Here is a 17,545-nt window from a genome sequence, read left to right as displayed (position 1 = left end):
TATAAATGCTTAGAATCAACAAAAAAAAAAAAAAAAAAAAAAAAAAAAAAAAAAAAAAAAAAAAAAAAAAAAAAAAAAAAAAAAAAAAAAAAAAAAAACGTTTAAACTCAATCATAAAAATACTCAAATTTAATCACAAAATCAAAAGTATGTAAAAGATTCACACTCCAGCTACAAAATAACATTAAAATTCATTCTAACACATAGTTTATCCAATAATGCCAATATGAACCCAACTCAATAGTTAAAAATCTTAAGTACACGATTAATTGTGTAATTAGACCACTCGTCAACATTTAGAGAGAGGTTAGAAGATAATAAACTTTTCTTTCATTGCAAGTCAGAAGTTAAAATCACAAGAATGCTCCATATAGAGAGAGATTTAAGTAATTAATCAGCTAAGAAGAAATTCCCTATTTTCAGTCATAATTGGGCGAAATGAAGGTACCAATCAAGAAAGGGAAAAGAGAGGAAAAAGGCAATACCAGCCAGCAACCATCTTACCAAGATTTGCTTAAACCAAAGGATACAAGGAGAGCAATAACTGCACTCATCAGCCAATGGCTATAATTTGAATTGCTGATTCATACAAAATGCTATTCAATTAGACGAGTAACTTCCAACTCCTACTGAGTTGGATCAGCATACAAATGCGCTACAAAAGCCAGGTATAACAAAATTTACATTCATGGCAGATTAACATCATCAGGATCTAGAGCTCACTATGAAACGACGATAACAATGCGAATGATCATCTACGATATAATAACGAGGGAAGGGGATAGGGGGTACTACATCTCCACTCTTCTCTACTCTTATTTTTGTATTTCCTCTTCTAAAGAAAGGGTTGTAAGGAAGGATGCTACCTGGATATAGCTTTTGGTTGTATCTCAGTAATTAAATGGGGATGTCAAGTCAACCAGGCTACTGGTCCAATCTTCGGTAAATCGAAGCATCAAATCACTCATGCCGGCACCCAATGCCTCCCACATATTGTAATGCGTCGAAGCATCCTCCCTACAAGGAAAACCACCACTAATGCTAAGTATCTTTAGCAAACATTTCAAGAAAAGAAGGTTAGATAAACTTGAAAAAGATTCAAATATTTCCTGTGACTTTTATGATTTAGTGTAGACCCAAATGTTAATACCGTTGCCTAATAATATATCTTAACATTTTCCTATTCATATTTCTAAAATATATATATATGTGTGTGTGTGTTGAGTTTTGGGTTGGAAACGTAGGTTCCTATCCCTTCTCTGTCATTCCTTTCTCTTCTACTTTGTGCGTGCACGTATGTGTTTTTGTTTGTTTGCAGGTGGCATCAATTTCACAACTGAATAGTGTACGTTAACGCATATTCCAATTACAATTGAGAATAAGTGTTAGTCACCCATCTGTGGCTTGCTTTTGCAAATTCCAACAGGTAATGATAAAATGGCTAGTAGTTTTCCTTGTTTTTATGGTGAAGGAAAGCAGACAAAGTTCAAAAGTTCGTCCGCAGTTCAGTATCACTTTGACTAATATGTTTACTGCGACCCAATCGCAAACTAGACTTTTGGATGCATTTTGGAAAAATATAATCCTACTATACTTATATTCAAGTGTGTCTCTGTGTATTTGGGTGGAAGAGAGAGTCTTTACCGAATTCATTTGGTTGCTGCAACTACCAGCTCTTGCTTAAAACTTCTCCTCCTACAGGATAAGAAAATCCACCTCATCTGAGCTCTCCTCATATATTACATAGCTGGCCTCTCGACCATCCTCATTGCCGCTACCTTGATCGCTGTTATAGCTGCCTTCTGAAGAGCTCATAAACATGGAATCAGATGTGTGACCGCTCAGCTGTGATGGCAGACTAACATCACTGTTTATTTCACTTTCCAGCATCTGCTCAATTTCAAAGTAACTGCAAAGAGATCCCAATGCAAAACAAAAAGGGAAAATACACGGTTAGAAATGCTTTAAGGATGTCAACCACGAATTTCCTGTAGGAGAGACCATAGGAGCCAAAATATTAAAAGAAAATTATGAAAAAAGAAATGTTGATTCAAATTAACATGGGAAGAGGAAAATTACAACGATTTCTTACGCATTTATAGGGTTTCGTTCTCTCCAAATACTATTTCCATAGTCTGCTTTACTTTTATATGTATCAGTAAGACCTAGCTGCTCAAATCATTAATTTCATCTCTATGAAACCCAGAAGCCTGTCCAAAACTATTCTGAAATCTAGAAACTCTTTTCTTGGAGGGAGAATTTTGTTTCGGCCAAGCTTAAGTCTTCTTATTTGTGTTCTTTGTTTGATAATAATGCTTTTAACTATATATGCTTGTTTGGCTTGAATTCATTTTCTCTTGACAGTTTCATTTTCTGGTTTCTTTCTTCCCGAATGGAGGATTGTATCCTGAACAATTTTTGTTTCCTTTCTTTGAGATTGAAAAGTCTGTTCTTTGTTTAAAATAATAAAAACAAAAAAAGTTGGTAAATAGTAGAAACTCATCTCTCTACCAAAACGTTAACAAAATCTGCCTTAACCCAATTCCACTGACTCTATATGCATCCTAACCAGTGATTACCTTCCTTCTGATGGAAAATCAGCCAGCAAGCATACATCAGGCCTTTCCTTCATTACTTGCTCAATTGGAATGATCCTGTCCGTTAAAATAGTCAATAAAAATTAGTTGATGGAATCTCAAAGTTCTGTAGATACCTAGACCTACTTTTTCTTAATTAAGAGGATGAAGATAAATAATTAGTTAAAAATACAACCAAAAATAGGTATGAAAGTTGAACTTTCTGGGAATATCCAAGCAAATATTGAGCACTACAGTAAGATTTTTTCAATGAAATATCACCTTGAATTGTAGCATCTCTCGTACCAATCACCCTCAGATGCCAACCCTTCCCTATTGGATATATCCTGTTTCATGAATATCGTAATTATTCAATTGAACCTTACTAGATACTTAGAAGAAAATAATTGTCAATTTCCATCTACTCACTAGATGTCGAAGAAACTTGAAATCTCCAGCAAGTAATGATGTCATGAAACGAGCAACTTCAACCTGCATATGAAAAAATCAAAGGCTCTTACAGCAATGTTCGAGAAATGAGGTATCAAAATAATAAATGATAATGACCTCTTTGAGATGCATACAATCTCTTAAAATCAAGACCTCCAATAAATTACCACCACTGTTGCCAAGGTTCCTGAGGAAACATAGACGGTCCTTTTAGTTATCCAAAGCATCAAAACACTATTATGGTATATCAATAGGAATAACAAAGAAAACAACCAAAGAGAACAGTTACCCAAGAAAGCTTCCGGTAATTGAGTAAGACGTTGAAAAGTCAACATATTTCAGCTTTCGAAGTCCCTGGACAAAGTTTCCAAAGAAATAAGTTTATTGAGATTAAAACCTCCATGAAATTACACAATACAAGAGTATTTGAGTCAACCACCACCAACAATGGCCAAAGAGATCATGAAAAAACCAATCTACACGAGCAAATAAGCCGTTCCAACTACCTATTGGGATTTTGAAGGAAGTGCTGTTTTCTTGAATTAGTTCCCATAGGCCAAGCTTTGTGAGGAACAGGGGTCCTCTGGTCCATGTTTAATCAAGGAAATTTGAGCTAGAGTTCCTAAGAAGGTGAAAGTTTTCCTTTTGAGTCTTTGCTCAATATCAGCTAGGCACCTAAAGTATAGTTCAAACTTCAAAGAAGGTTTCCCCATTGTGCACTCTACCCTGACTGGGGCATTCTTAGTCAAAACAATTCAGATGAACAAAACCATATTTTTGTTTTCAAATTCCATTTCCTATAAAAATATTTTTTTAAAAAGGTCTAGTTTTTTAACGATCTTCTTACCATTGCCTTTAATTTATTAAAAAAAAAAAAAAAAAAAAAAAAAATCTTCTCCAGTTCTCTGATTGAAGATTCGGGACCATTTTTATAATGTAATCATCAAACAATGCAGAATCAAGTATTAAAAAGCAATAATCTAATCATAAGACTAACATGAAAGAAAAGAGTTCAATCATTTCAAACCCTCATGGCCCCCGAATAGTGTACTAGTACGATCCAAAAGCATTGACATAAATACACACAACAGATTGGACACAACATAAAACATGTAAAACCTTATCTTTGTTCCTTCCATTTTTCAAGAAAGAAAGAATTCTCATTGATATAGTGAAAAGGATTAGATAAATGAGGAGAAATAAAAGATCTGAACAAGATATTTCTAACATTTTTAAAGATCTAAACATGAAATTTTTTATTCTTATGAGTATTCAGTTTTAATTGAAAGTAAAGGATAATGTCTTTCTCTCACCATTCAAGGTGTTTTTCTCTTTCACAGCCCCCAAACTAGAACATTAGTCCAAGTAAGAAAACGAAAAGATAGAATGTCTAGTTGAAGAATCCACCAACAATAGAACATAAGTCCAAGTATGATAAGTATCAAATAAGTGGGTACAAGCAAGCAAAAATACTATAAGTCATTGTCAGGGCTCAGAACTACAAGTAAATTGCAAATATCCGAGGGAAAAAAAAAACTAGTAGGTAAATGAAGAGTAAAATAGCTTATTTAGAATATTCAAGTGTTTTTTCTTAAAAAAAAAAAAATAATAATGTTAGACATGGCGTACCTGAAAGACAATGTCCTAAAATTTAGAATAATCAGGCATAGAATAGTTAAGTTCTTAGATATTGTTGAAATATAAGAATCTAAAATCAGCATGAGAAATGTTTTTGTATGCGTGCATCACAAAGTTCCTTGTAACTGCAGAGAATACCTTAACAAGTTTGCCAACTTTATCATCATGGAGTTTAAATCCTCTAAGAGCTAAAGACACTAAACGAGGACAGCTGTGAACTAGATCAGCACATGTCGGTGATTTCAAGCTGTCATCTCTGCCTGTAGTTTCCAAACTAGCGATGAATAAGCAGTTGACTAGAAAGACTGAAAAGAGGATATCAAATGAGGAAAATATTAAACCTGTTTTTGAGGATTCAAAGAACAAACGCTCTATTGATCGGCAGTTTTCAATAACAGACATCAATGTCTGCCTCAACTCCACATGACTGTTCAATGAAGGATGTGTATTATTAACTACGATATTTAAACAAAAGGAGTAACCCAAAGGAGCAGACAAAAAAAAAAAACAGATAATGAATTTAATTTTCAGAGAGAGCATTTCCTTCAAAACCTGTTAACATCTATCATATCCTTAACTGAACATTAGATCTTTTATATAAGAAACAAAACTGAACACTAAATCATAGGAAGGGAAAAAAAAAAAAAAAACTATCATCCAGTTAAAAACACCGTACACTGAGAGAGGTCAAATGATATTGCTATATTTGTTTATTGAAAAAACAGAAAGAGTTCGTTGGGGAGAATTAATAAAGGAGCGATTGATTATTGGAAAATGACAAGAACAAAAATGGTGAATCAGTGATGTCATGAGAAAGGTGAGACGTGTCAGAAAAATGATTGAATAAATCTTAGTTCTGGATTTTCACAAAAGATTGAATCTGAATCACAGTTCACTAGTATCATCATTTTTTTCAAAATATCATGCTCCAGTTTAAACTATTAAAATGCCACAAATCAGTCAACTAAAGAAACTTACAGGCCTACGATTTCCAGATCAAGGAGAGACGGGCAAGCACATAATGCTGCACGAAGTGATTGACTATCCATTCTTTCAATATTGTAAAGATGCAATGTTCTTAAGAGCTTCCTGTAGAATTTAACAGATCAGAAACATAACTCCTATTTCACAATGAGCACATTCTCAACTTAAAAAGTAAGTCCATACCCAGGAGAACTACTGCCCCCTCCCAAAGGACTTAAGCAGGATCTTGTGAGCACTGATGACTCCTTCCCTTGTCTGGATCTTTTGTCATTCCACGAGAAGCTGGTAACATCTACAGAGTTCCTGAAAACCAAAGGTTGGCAAGATCCAAGGGGTGCCGTTGGGCCAGGAACTATACCAAGCTTAAGAGATCTGAAGTTGTTGAAGGGAACAGAATAGCCAAGTTAAACAAAGCGCAGAAAATATAGATTATGCAATCCTAAGTGTTCCTACTAGAGGGTAAAAGGATTTTTTTAATGAAAAAACCAAGTTTTTGTTGAGAAAAATTGAAAGAATACACTGGCATACCAAAAAAACCACCAAAAGGGAGCTAAACTACAAAAATAGGCTCCAACGAAGTAAAATAAGACCTAGCAGATAGTTACAAAAAGACTGGAAGCAAAGGACCAAAGAGAAACGCAAAATATAACATGGGACCAAACTATAAGAACTATCTCAACCTGTAAAGATTTGATTATTTCAATCGCCCCAAAAAAACCCCACAAAATAGCACGAACTCCTGCCTGCCATAAAAACCACCCTTTCCAGCCAAAGGAGTTGATTACATAGGACTGACTGTTCATTGAAGGATGACTGACATTACAAAAGGTAAGAAGAATTACAGATGCAGTTGATGTTCAATGAACGTAATTCATATGCCTTAGCAGGCGTATAGAATACACATGGTTGGTAAATAAAGCAAACTAACATTAAAAGTCAATTCTGCAGGTGGATAGATGCAGACTTCTTTTTCATTTAAGAATTTGGATAAAGTCGGACCACAAATGGGATAATTTACCATCTTCCCCAGTCACTAAATTACAAAGATGGTGCGTCAGACAAGATTAGGAAGAAAATATTCATTACATCAGCTTAGACAGTAAGCATAATGAGAATTGTGGTTCAGCTGGATTTCACAGCAATACTTGGGTAGTGAATAGTGAAAATGTTCCATGCAAACTTATAACTTATGTTGGCCAAAAGACACACTTCAAAGACCATATCACTAATGAGCTTAATCAAGTATGCATTCTTCAGTTTCAGATCCCCAACGTGTATATTACAACATTTAAATTCAGATAATGGAAATTCAATGATGATTTTTTACAGAAAATATCTTACTGAAGGGAGTTTCCAGCTCGGTGAATCATAGTAGAAACCACTGCATTATTAACCCTTGGTGAAACTGTCGTTAAGTCAATGTTGGCATAGCAGGAAGGATCTTTTGCACACTTGTGAAACATTGAACAAGTAGCTATTGCATAGCATAGGCTCTGAGTGTCAAGCATGGAAAAAACCTGGAAAGCCACAGTACGTCATCATGCACTCCAGCAAAACCCCTCATTTTTTCCATCAACCGTTATGAATATTAGAACACAACATGGAACCAACCATTAATAACAGTATGATGAATTGAAGAGGTGGAACCTGGTAATGGTGATATCCAATCTCTAAGTGTAGGAAAGATGAGCATGGACATACCCTAAACTCGAAAGTACGTTCGAAGTCTTAACCTAACCACTCGATTACACCCATAAAAAAATATATGAACTACCAAATTCATAATCTCTCTTTGCTATTGCCTATGAACACAAACAACTAGGACTGGAAAATTCTATTCTCATCCATCGCCAAACTAACATCTCACTCTCAAAACACATTCCTGACAGCAAGCTTGCTTCGAGTTCGATCAAATTTCCACAGAAACCACTAGAATTTCAGCACATTTTACATTCCACACAACAAAACCACAAATTAAAGAAACTTCAAATCCAACATTCAATAACAGTGGCACTCATGTCCAAAATCGAGAAATTAAATGCAATCGCACCAAACAATTCCCAATCCACAGCACACAACTCAAACCGATTTCAAATGATTCAAAAACCAAACAAGAAGGAAAGACGAACATACTTTGATGGTGAGGTCAGGAGGAAGAGCCCAAACGACGGAGTTATGCTTGGTAGCTCGTTTGCGAGCGGAGCGTTTGCCAGCCTCAAGCAAGAAGGTGCCCATTTTGAGAGCGTGATCAATGAGACGAGTTTGATCCAAGTCAGATGGCAAGGAGTCGAGGAGCCTCTCGAATGAGAGGTCGATACAGATGGAAGATGAGTCGGAAAGGCCTAAAAAGGCTTCGAGAAGAAGGTCCATCTGAGTGAAGGTCGGTATTCTAGGGTTTTGCGATGGACATGGGCGCTTCGCCATGGATGATGGAGGCGAGGTTTGGACTTGAAAGAGAGCATCCATAGCAGCAGCGGGTGGACACGGGAGAAGGAGTGTGGGAAGAAAGGAGGAGGAGAAGAAGGAATACCGACGAGCTAGTGAGTGCCACGTGTCCGTGTGAGGAGCGAAATTTGAGTACACAAAGTAGGTGGCATGGAAGCAGCAAAATACTTTGGTGAGAGTATCAAAGACCGGCTCTGAACTTTATTTTATTTTATTTTAATATTAAGATTTTTTTTGTTTTGGGGAACAAGAAAAAATAATTAATATTTTAAAAAGAAAATTCTTTAAAAATTAGAACATGACATCACATCCTATTTTTGTTGTTTCGAAAGTACAAAATAGAGATCTTTATATAATTAGGTTTGGCGCCACCACGTAAGCTTTAGTTGTTGAATGTACTTTTAATTTTTTTATTTTTCTTAAATTACTTTTTTTTTATTATTATTATAACATATTTATGGATAAAAAAAAATCAAGTATATTAAAATATTACCCATTAAAATATTAGAGATCCAAATTTTCACCACATGTTTTTTAAATTTAAAAATAGATATAATTTTAATTATTGATATTTCCCTCTGCAATTTTATAAATTGCATAAGCTAAAGATTGATATTTCTATTTCTAGAAAAGAAATTTATTTTAAATCTTTTAATTGGTTTCACAATTATTTTTAAAAAAATTAAATATAAAAAAAAAAAAAAAAATCATACCACCTTTGTAAGATAGTTCCTTTGATAGTATAGCTATATTAATTTCGTCATGTCAATAGAATCCTTATGAACCTCGAAAATGTCAAGCCTCAATTAAGGAGAGGTTGTTCAAGGGCTCTAGAGAAGCCCAACGTGGAGGGTCATTTCTAACCGTATGAACTAACCATTGGACCTTAAGCTTAGAAGATGTCAAGCCTTAATTAAGGAGAAGTTCAAGGGCTCTAGAGAAGCCCAATATAAAAGGTCGTCGTTTCCAACGATATGTTCTAACGATTGAGCCTTAAGTCTCTTCATAATCAATGCCCAGACATTGACTTACTGACTACCAAACTAAGCTGATGAAACTTCAAATTACAAACAAAGAGACATAAACAATGGTAACCAAGAGATAATCTTCTTACCAGGTAGCTATCTTGAACGAATACTATAGACTTTGATATCAAACGGTACTCAGAAGTTGCTGACTGACTACCAAAATATGCAGAAGAGTAATGAGTAGCAGCCAGGAGAGTATATTCTTACTTGCTAGCTAGCTATCTTCCGGGGAGTGCATGATGCGAAGCCTTTCATCAGAACCCTGCTTGCCCCATCCTCCAGAGACTCTCTCTTCTGCTAGCAGGGACTGCAGGTCGCTACCGTTCGCCAAGCTGTTAAATTCTACTGCCTTGGATGGCATTGTTGGATAGCGTCGTTGACAGAACGTCATCAATCTCTTGATCGATTGCAAGTATTTCCTTGTCGTCTCATCGTTCATGATATGGGCTACACTGTTGGTGTAAATCTTCTCACGAGCTGAACGTTCGTGGATACCAACCATAGTGACACCAATAGGCCAGGGGGCATTTCCAATGGCCATCTTAATGTATTGATCCATTGCAGCTAGATAGTCTCGCTCCATGCAACATTCAACGACCACCAACAATGCTTGCCGAATATCGTCAGGAAGAATCTAAAAGAAGAATATTAAAATCTAACATGATACTTGGCATTAACAAAATATAGATCTACTTGAGATTCTATAATAAAAATATAAGTTTTATGAAGGAAAGTTATGGTGGCTAAATTTGGTGACTTTTTGTTAGTACCTCCTTCTCTACACGCGTCGAGAGGCCATCGATGACCTAAAATCAATTAAGAAAACTTAACTCCACTAGAGGGTCAAAACCTCCATTGGAATGGCAGTTCTACAAGCTTTGGAATGCGCTTTCCCAAGAAGATTGAACCACTTCTATCCAAGATATTTGGAACTCCTCTACTCGAAATTGGGATCCTGATTCTAGATTTTCTTATCTGGATGATGAAATCACAAAACGGGCCTCTTTCCTAAACTTGATCTCCCACTTCTAAGTTCTACTTACTGTTCTTCCAAAATAAATGAATTTGGCAGTCTGACTAACAGGAGGTCCGTTCATGCAACTACCTATTCAAGGATATTTTGAACAAAGGATTCTCAAAGAACCCAAATCTTTACAAGATGATATGTCACTCATATATGTTCAAAGAAAGTCGTGTAACAGCCCAAGCCCAAGCCCACCCCACCGCTAGTAGATATTGTTCTCTTTGGGTTTTCCTTTCTTGGCTTCCCCTCAAGATTTTAAAACGTGTCTTCTAGGGAGAGGTTTCCACACTCTTATAAGAAATGTTTTGTTCTTCTCTCCAACCAATGTGAGATCTCACAATCCACCCCTCTTGGGGCCCAGCGTCCTCGCTGGTATACCGCCTGGTGTCTGGCTCTTATACCATTAGTAACAATTCAAGTTCACAGCTAGCATTGTCCTCTTTGGGCTTTCCCTTCTTGGCTTCCCCCCAAGGTTTTAAAACGCGTCTTCTAGGAAGAGATTTCCACACCCTTATAAGTAATGTTTCGTTCTCTCCAACTATTGTGGGATCTCACAAGTTGAGCTTTTCCAATGGGAGCTCTTTCATAAGATTATCACGACATAAAACAAAGGGCCTCCAAATTGGTCCCTCTCGCTTTCTCCGCATGAAAGACGTTGAATCCCAAAGACATCTCTTACTCAAGCGCCAATTGGCAGAGGAACTGCAGAATAACATGCGCATGAGATTCAAGTGGCAAGTGGTCCTCCCCCTTAAGTTAGCAGCCTACTCTCTTCGCTGCTTGATTGATAATCATAGTTAAAGAGGAAAACCGTAGGATGTAATTTGTTAGAGATTGCTTCCTATGATAATCAACCTAAAGAGGAAATCTACAAGCTCATGTGGGAACTTTTTTCTCTTAAAAAACATCCACCTCTACAATGATATCATATTGTCCACTTTGAGCATAAACTCTCGTAGTTTTGCTTTTGGTTTCCCCAAAATACCTCATACCAATGAAGATAGTGTTCCATACTTGTAAACTCATGATCAACCCCTTAATTAGCCGATGTGGGACTCCTCTCCCAACAATCCTCAACAATCCTCAACAATCCTTCCCTTGAACAAAGTACACCATAGAACCTCCCCTTAATCGAGGCTCAACTCCGGTTCTGGAGCCTTCGAACAAAGTACATTGTTCGACACTTGAGCACTTTTGACTACACTTTCGAGACTCACAACTTCTTTGATCTAACATTTTAGGATTTTATTTACATGGCTCTGATACCATGTTTGGAACCACGGATCTCCATAGGTTTTGCTTTTGGTTTCCTCAAAAGTCTTCATACCAATGAAGATAGTGTTTCTTACTTATAAACTCATGATCAACCCCTTAATTAGCCGATGTTGACTCCTCTCCCAATAATCCTCAACATTTTCCCATTTTTCCATCAGAGCACTTGCAGAGCGAAAGGAATGACAGAAAAAGAAGCTCTAGCTATTCTCTAATCTACCATGAAGTCAAAAGATAACATAAAGCAGAATCAAGGGAAAATGGAACATTCACCAAATTGAATAAGTATATAGGGACAAAATTGTACCTTCTTCCTACAAAACTTGAACAGAGGATGCAAATAGCGAGCACACTGCTTGAACGTCGCTACCATAGATTTCCCTTTCGCCGTCCGCTTCTCTGCTTCGGGCATTTCATCCAATTCCTGGTTCCACTCATTCAACAACCTCTTAAAGAATACTAGTATCTTGTCTTCTTGACATAATTCATCAAAATTCGCTTTCATTCTCTTCAAATCTTTATCAGCGTCGACCCCACTCGACCCTCCATCGGCACTTTCTTCGTCAGCCCCACCCCCTTCGCCCTCTTCTCCAGCGCCGTCTTCCTTCTTCTGCCTCTTCCTCTCACTCAAAATACCCGTCTTCTGCCGCTTCCTCAACTCTGCAATATCCCGAAGAAAATCGTTCGTTTGCCCCTCCGTCAAATCACTATCCACCTCGAAAAGTCCCGCTTTCAGCACATACTTCAAACGGTCGAGCCGAGTATCATCATCTTCCCCGAATAGCGTAATGGGCTGCTTCAGAAACCGGAGCCTTCTGATTACTTCCTGCCTAGGAAGGACGAGGTTGTCGATGTTCTGCTCGTCCGTAAGCGATTTCGAAGTGGTGGCGGCGGAGTTAATAGTGGTAGAGGAAGTAGTGGAGGCGGAAGCTAATGAATTGGATTTGGAAGATGTGGAGTTGGCCTCGGCGGTGGCGGCTGAGCTGGTGGATTGGCGGAGAGCTTTGGTTTCCAATTCGCGCTTCTCTTTCTCGCGTAGCTGCTGGATTTGCTTCTGTTCAATCTCGGATCGCTTGAAGAAGCGTTTGCCACCGGTTGCGGTAGCTAGGGATTGACGTTTCTTGAGAAGTTCTTGCTTCAGGAGATCCATTGGTTCTGCTCTGGTTCTCCTCCCCGGAATCCTGTTAGGGCTTACTTTCAGAACTGATTTCAAAGAGGGAGGAGAAAGGAAAGGGAAACCTCTATTGAAATTCAGAACGCTTCGATCTAACTTGAGTTTAAAATATGAGTTTGAAATTACAATTTAGTCCTTATATTCAATTTAATATTTATAAGCCATCAATTTCTTGATATTTATATATTTTATTAAAACAAATTGTTAAAATTCATTTTTATCCTTAAATTTATCCTATTTCAACAACTTTGAAGTTCGTTAAACTAAACTTTAAAATTATTATTATTATTCTTTAATCAATTTTCGTTAATTCATCCAATAAATTTATCAGAAAAAAATGTAAAATTCTTTTAATAAATTTAAGTTTGGTAAATGCAATTAAGTAATTTTTAAATAAATAAATAGAGAATAATTATTCTTAAGTTATACTCATTTTACAATATAAATAAATTTTTCCAATAGAAAAAAAAAAGAAAGAAAATAAAAAATAGGTTTGATTTAATGACAAAATAAAAACATTTAAAAATTAATTAAAAACAGATTTAAATTTGTAATTGAAATTGATCTAATATTTTTCTATAATGCACGACAAATTTTAATACTTTTTAGAGGCGAGGACAAGAAAGGAATTTCATCTACAAAAAAGGGCCCATTTTCTTATGGGCTTTTGGCCCGTTTTCAAGAAACTACCGTCTTGTGAAGAAGAAGAAAGGCAGCGAAGGGTAGCAGACAGACGCACACAGAGCGAGAGAAAAGCGATGACGACGTTGCGCAGATTTTGCTGCAATGATCTTCTTCGATTCACTTCCGTCAATCTTGATCACCTCACTGAAACCGTAAGTTTCTCTGTCTGAATTCTAATTTGCTTCTGATTCTCAAAATCATTACAGTTCTCCATTTTTATCGCACTCTGAATGTTGTTGTTGATTCAGTGTTGATGCAATCTTCTTCGTATTTTTCTCAGTTCAACATGTCCTTCTACATGACCTACTTGGCTAGATGGCCTGACTACTTCCATGTCGCCGAGGCCCCTGGGAGCCGCATAATGGGATACAGTGAGTATCGCTATTTGTTTGTTTCTTTCTGTACTTCTTGCGTGGATTGGTTTCTTTGTTAGATACTCTGTTTTAGGCTGAACTATCGACCAACCGAAGCACACGTTGCTTCAAATTTTAGCCGGTGGCTTCTTTAAATTGTTCGTTTCTAATCAGAAGCATAATGGCTAGGACAGAAGAATTATTGAGTACCGGCTGTGAGGATGGGTTTGGAACTTTCTTTTTGGTTTGGAGTGTAGGTGTGGAGTTGGTTTATTAAATGATCTAAGGCACACACATACACAGCAACTCTAGCCGAAACATTATGGAATAATTCGATTTTTAAAACTCCTGTTAATTTTATTTAACTTATCATGTTCATTCTCATCATTGAATTGTCAATTCACCCTTATACGGATTTTTTATTCTCTTTGGTTGACACCAAATTATAAAAGAAACAACGAGATAGATATATCGCAGTGGAAACCAAATTTCATAATTTCATGCCGTTTAAAGTTCGTTGATTCTTGTATGATTTTCCATTGCAGTCATGGGAAAAGTTGAGGGGCAAGGCGAATCATGGCATGGTCATGTAACTGCTGTAACTGTTGCTCCGGAATATCGTAGGCAACAATTAGCTAAGAAGCTTATGAACCTGCTTGAGGATACTAGTGACAAGATGTAAGATGGACTTGATTATATATCTTGTGGTAGTACAATTAAACCTTGAAAAAACACTTATTCTGGTTTAAAATTTAGTTTTTAATATTGTTTTTCACTCCGCCTTGATCTTTATGTTTAATGAGAGGCTTTTTGCTTTCTGGCAGTGATAAAGCTTATTTTGTTGATCTTTTTGTGAGGGCATCGAACACCCCTGCAATCAAGATGTATGAAAAGGTAGGATTTCTCTTCGGGCAGTCAACCATGCTGGTCTTGTAAATTTTTTTATTTTGCAGTGTTGTTCAATCTTTGATGCTTCTTTAAGAAATGTGCTAGTGGAGTTGCAAAATACTGATACTTTATATATATATATATATATATATATATATATATATAAGAATCAAAACTTATTCAAAAGAGAAGGGGAAATACAACTTAGACGATTGGGGTTGCGGGAACCCCAGCCCAAAACAACCTAGAAGAACGCTTTCCAATTGTTGACAATATTAGAAAGGTTGTAATTACGAAAGAATTTCCTATGTTGTACCCCAAAGAGAAGCAGTAAGATGTACATTTCTACTATAGGAATCAAAAGTCTCTGGCTCCTTTCCAACCGCAAAATATTGATTCTATGATACTTCAGAGTTAATAAGTCTATTAATACTTCAGTTCTGTCGAAGTTGTATCTCATCTGTACGAAATGTTCGGGGGGTACAAAAGGTTCAGGTGGCATAAGTCAAAGAAAGATCGTAACTATAAAAAAGGCTGTTCACACTACTACGAGTAGAGATTAGAAAAGCAGTAAACATCCAAACATATATTGTCTCTCTCCTCCCCCTGGACCAAACATCATATACTGTCGGTTTAGTAGTGTTTGCCCAACCCATTTCAGCCTTCCTTCCCCAGAGATTAACACAAAGCATCAAAGAAATAAAGTTGTTAAGCGACCGACGGAATGCCATATTTAGGCTGAAAATAGTTACAAGCTTGATAGGGCTCCAAAAGATCAACGGATCAATAGTCTTATCTACCTCCATACACAGGCTACACCAATGTGGGAGAAGGAAGTTAGAATTCCTTGCTTGAGCTTTGTTATAAGAACTGATGCCTGCTAGTGTTAGCAAAAGACACCGTGTCAAAACCTTAGCCTTTGAGGTAATTATGTTTCCATATGATATAATCTGACATAACTTTGAAGGGATACCTGCCTCTGAGTTTCGTTGAATACAGGAAAAAAAGGTCTTGATTGGTGAAAATAAGGAATCACTTCCAAACTTCGATGTCTTGCTGGTTAGTGGCCAACAAAGTTCCAAATTTTACCTCCCTTACCAATTCGGGCGGTCTCTATTATATAATCAATAATAATTAATGCTTGGTTTGATACTAATGAAAAACAACAGGGTATTGTCAGTAAAGTATGGGAGCCATCTATACCCTCTTTGAATAACCAGTTGAGGTAGTTAGCCCAAACACAAATTAGAAAGCAAAAAGTGGCCTCTCTTGCCTAAGCTCTTTGGAAGCAATGATCTTACCTCTAGATCTCTGTGTTTGAAACACCACCGAGAAACCATTTCTTCCATTTATTTCCATAACTTCAAACTCTTGTGATAGTATCTAAAAAGTTCTAGTTGACCTTCTCATAAGCTTTCCTACTATCATCAAGCTCGAACACCATTTCCCTTCCTCAACTCTTACAATCATCAACAACCTCATTAGCCGCAAGGATTGACTCCTTGATTTGCTTAACCAAAACTGATTGAAAGTAGGAAATAGTGGACTGATGCACGCATTTGATTGCTTGGAAAAGGTTTTCAGTGTCAAAATAAGCACTGATCAATGAAATGTGATAACAATTTACCAATTCAATTGTACTTGTTCTATCTTCTAGTATTCATTCAAGGAAATCGTGGACTGATGTACGTTTTTTGAGTTGCCTGGCAATGATTTTCAGTGTCAAAATAAGCATCAGTAAATTTAGAAATGTGATATTTACCAATTGCCTCATTCTATCTTCTAGTATCCTTTCGTTCAAGGATAATCTGCTATTCCATTCGAACTTTCTGCAAGAGGCATCAGGTCTATTCCAGCATTTCAATGTCCTCGTAGAGTTCTTCCGAATGTTTTGTAGTTTCTGATACCCTAATTTCTAACGCTTAGTAATGGAAAAAACATTTTTCTGTTTATTTTAAGGGCCGAGAAATATAGATAGTCCTTCCTGGAACTAAACGTATTTCTAGGCTCTTTTTGGTATCTTGCCCCCCCGGCCTTAAGCTTTTGGCTTTTCTGCCATGGATAATATGGTCATATGTTTCAGTAGCTTTTCTACATTAAATTTCGTAATTATTTCACTGTTGAAATGGTTTTTAGATCTTCATATTGAGCAAGGTGATACTTACCTTGACATGTTTAATGTTGTTTTCCTCTTCAACCAGCTTGACTACGTTATCTATCGGCGTGTGCTACGTTATTATTCAGGGGAGGAAGATGGATTAGGTGAGTCCACCCTACCTAAAAGAACGAACGAAAAGTTATTACGTAATCTCTTAATTAACCCTATTCCGGTTTATATTCAGATATGAGGAAAGCATTATCGCGGGACGTCAATAAGAAGTCCATCATCCCACTTAAAAGGCCAGTGACTCCCGACGAGCTCGAATACGATTAACTACATATAAATGGAGTTTTGACGAAGAAGAAACATCAAGTGCTCATGAGTTGGGGATAATCATCTTGAAAACAGGTTGTGTCATGTATGTGTATCCTAAATATGTTTCTGAACTCACATTGTCTAAAACCTTTTACTTGCAATATAGATAAACTTGAAAATGTTAAATTTCATTTAGTTCCTTTTTAGTGATCACCTAATGTCGTCGGAATGCTATTTTTTCACAAGATAGAAGAACTTTAATATCCTCAGATGTTGCTGATTCTCCAAAATGGGCCAGCCCATATTTCATAAGGCCATGTATTCTCCAAAATGGGCCAGCCCATATTTCATCAGGCCATTGATTCTCCAAAATGGGCCAGCCCATATTTCATAAGGCCATGGATTCTCCAAAATGGGCCAGCCCATATTTCATCAGGCCATTGATTCTCCATAATGGGCCAGCCCCGTTAAATGTGAGTCTTGTCAGAAAATACACATTAAATCCGTTTATGGAAATTTTAAATATTTGTTTAATTAATTTATATATTCATGTAAATTTTTGTAGCTAAATTTTGTGTTTAATAGAAATTTTTAATACTTCTCATAAATTTTG

The 17,545-nt window shown here is 36.6% G+C and overlaps 3 protein-coding genes across 5 annotated transcripts; 1 reads left to right on the top strand and 2 right to left on the bottom strand.

Annotated features, from left to right (window-relative positions):
- Positions 1-466: 466 nt before the first annotated feature.
- Positions 467-8,192, bottom strand: LOC111497723 (F-box protein At4g02760-like). Of its 3 annotated transcripts, XM_023148620.1 has the most exons (14): positions 7,782-8,190; positions 6,990-7,165; positions 5,832-6,020; positions 5,643-5,753; positions 5,006-5,091; positions 4,803-4,924; positions 3,316-3,380; positions 3,144-3,213; positions 3,006-3,068; positions 2,859-2,923; positions 2,580-2,654; positions 1,645-1,909; positions 867-1,017; positions 467-579 (listed from the first exon to the last, which is right to left on the bottom strand). In XM_023148620.1, exons 1-12 carry the CDS (start codon positions 8,112-8,114, stop codon positions 1,696-1,698), a joined length of 1,569 nt encoding a protein of 522 aa, XP_023004388.1. In that variant the 5' UTR covers positions 8,115-8,190; the 3' UTR covers positions 467-579; positions 867-1,017; positions 1,645-1,695. The 3 variants fall into 3 exon arrangements, with proteins under 3 accessions (XP_023004388.1, XP_023004387.1, XP_023004386.1); XM_023148619.1 differs by having other exon boundaries at positions 471-1,035; positions 7,782-8,192; XM_023148618.1 differs by having other exon boundaries at positions 471-1,017.
- A 787-nt stretch (positions 8,193-8,979) lies between these two features.
- LOC111497714 (pre-mRNA-splicing factor 18-like) lies at positions 8,980-12,663 on the bottom strand. Its single transcript, XM_023148605.1, has 2 exons — positions 11,725-12,663; positions 8,980-9,755 (listed from the first exon to the last, which is right to left on the bottom strand). Exons 1-2 carry the CDS (start codon positions 12,565-12,567, stop codon positions 9,336-9,338), a joined length of 1,263 nt encoding a protein of 420 aa, XP_023004373.1. The 5' UTR covers positions 12,568-12,663; the 3' UTR covers positions 8,980-9,335.
- Positions 12,664-13,297: 634 nt separating this feature from the next.
- On the top strand, positions 13,298-17,138 carry LOC111497993 (N-terminal acetyltransferase B complex catalytic subunit NAA20-like). Its single transcript, XM_023149034.1, has 6 exons — positions 13,298-13,427; positions 13,556-13,646; positions 14,174-14,306; positions 14,453-14,522; positions 16,718-16,778; positions 16,859-17,138. Exons 1-6 carry the CDS (start codon positions 13,350-13,352, stop codon positions 16,948-16,950), a joined length of 525 nt encoding a protein of 174 aa, XP_023004802.1. The 5' UTR covers positions 13,298-13,349; the 3' UTR covers positions 16,951-17,138.
- Positions 17,139-17,545: the final 407 nt, after the last annotated feature.

This window comes from Cucurbita maxima, unplaced genomic scaffold (assembly GCF_002738345.1).
Source record: "Cucurbita maxima cultivar Rimu unplaced genomic scaffold, Cmax_1.0 Cma_Scf00024, whole genome shotgun sequence".
Taxonomy (NCBI): domain Eukaryota; kingdom Viridiplantae; phylum Streptophyta; class Magnoliopsida; order Cucurbitales; family Cucurbitaceae; genus Cucurbita; species Cucurbita maxima.
The sequence above is the reverse complement of the archived record's forward strand: the minus strand, read 5'-3'. Positions and strand labels throughout refer to the sequence as shown.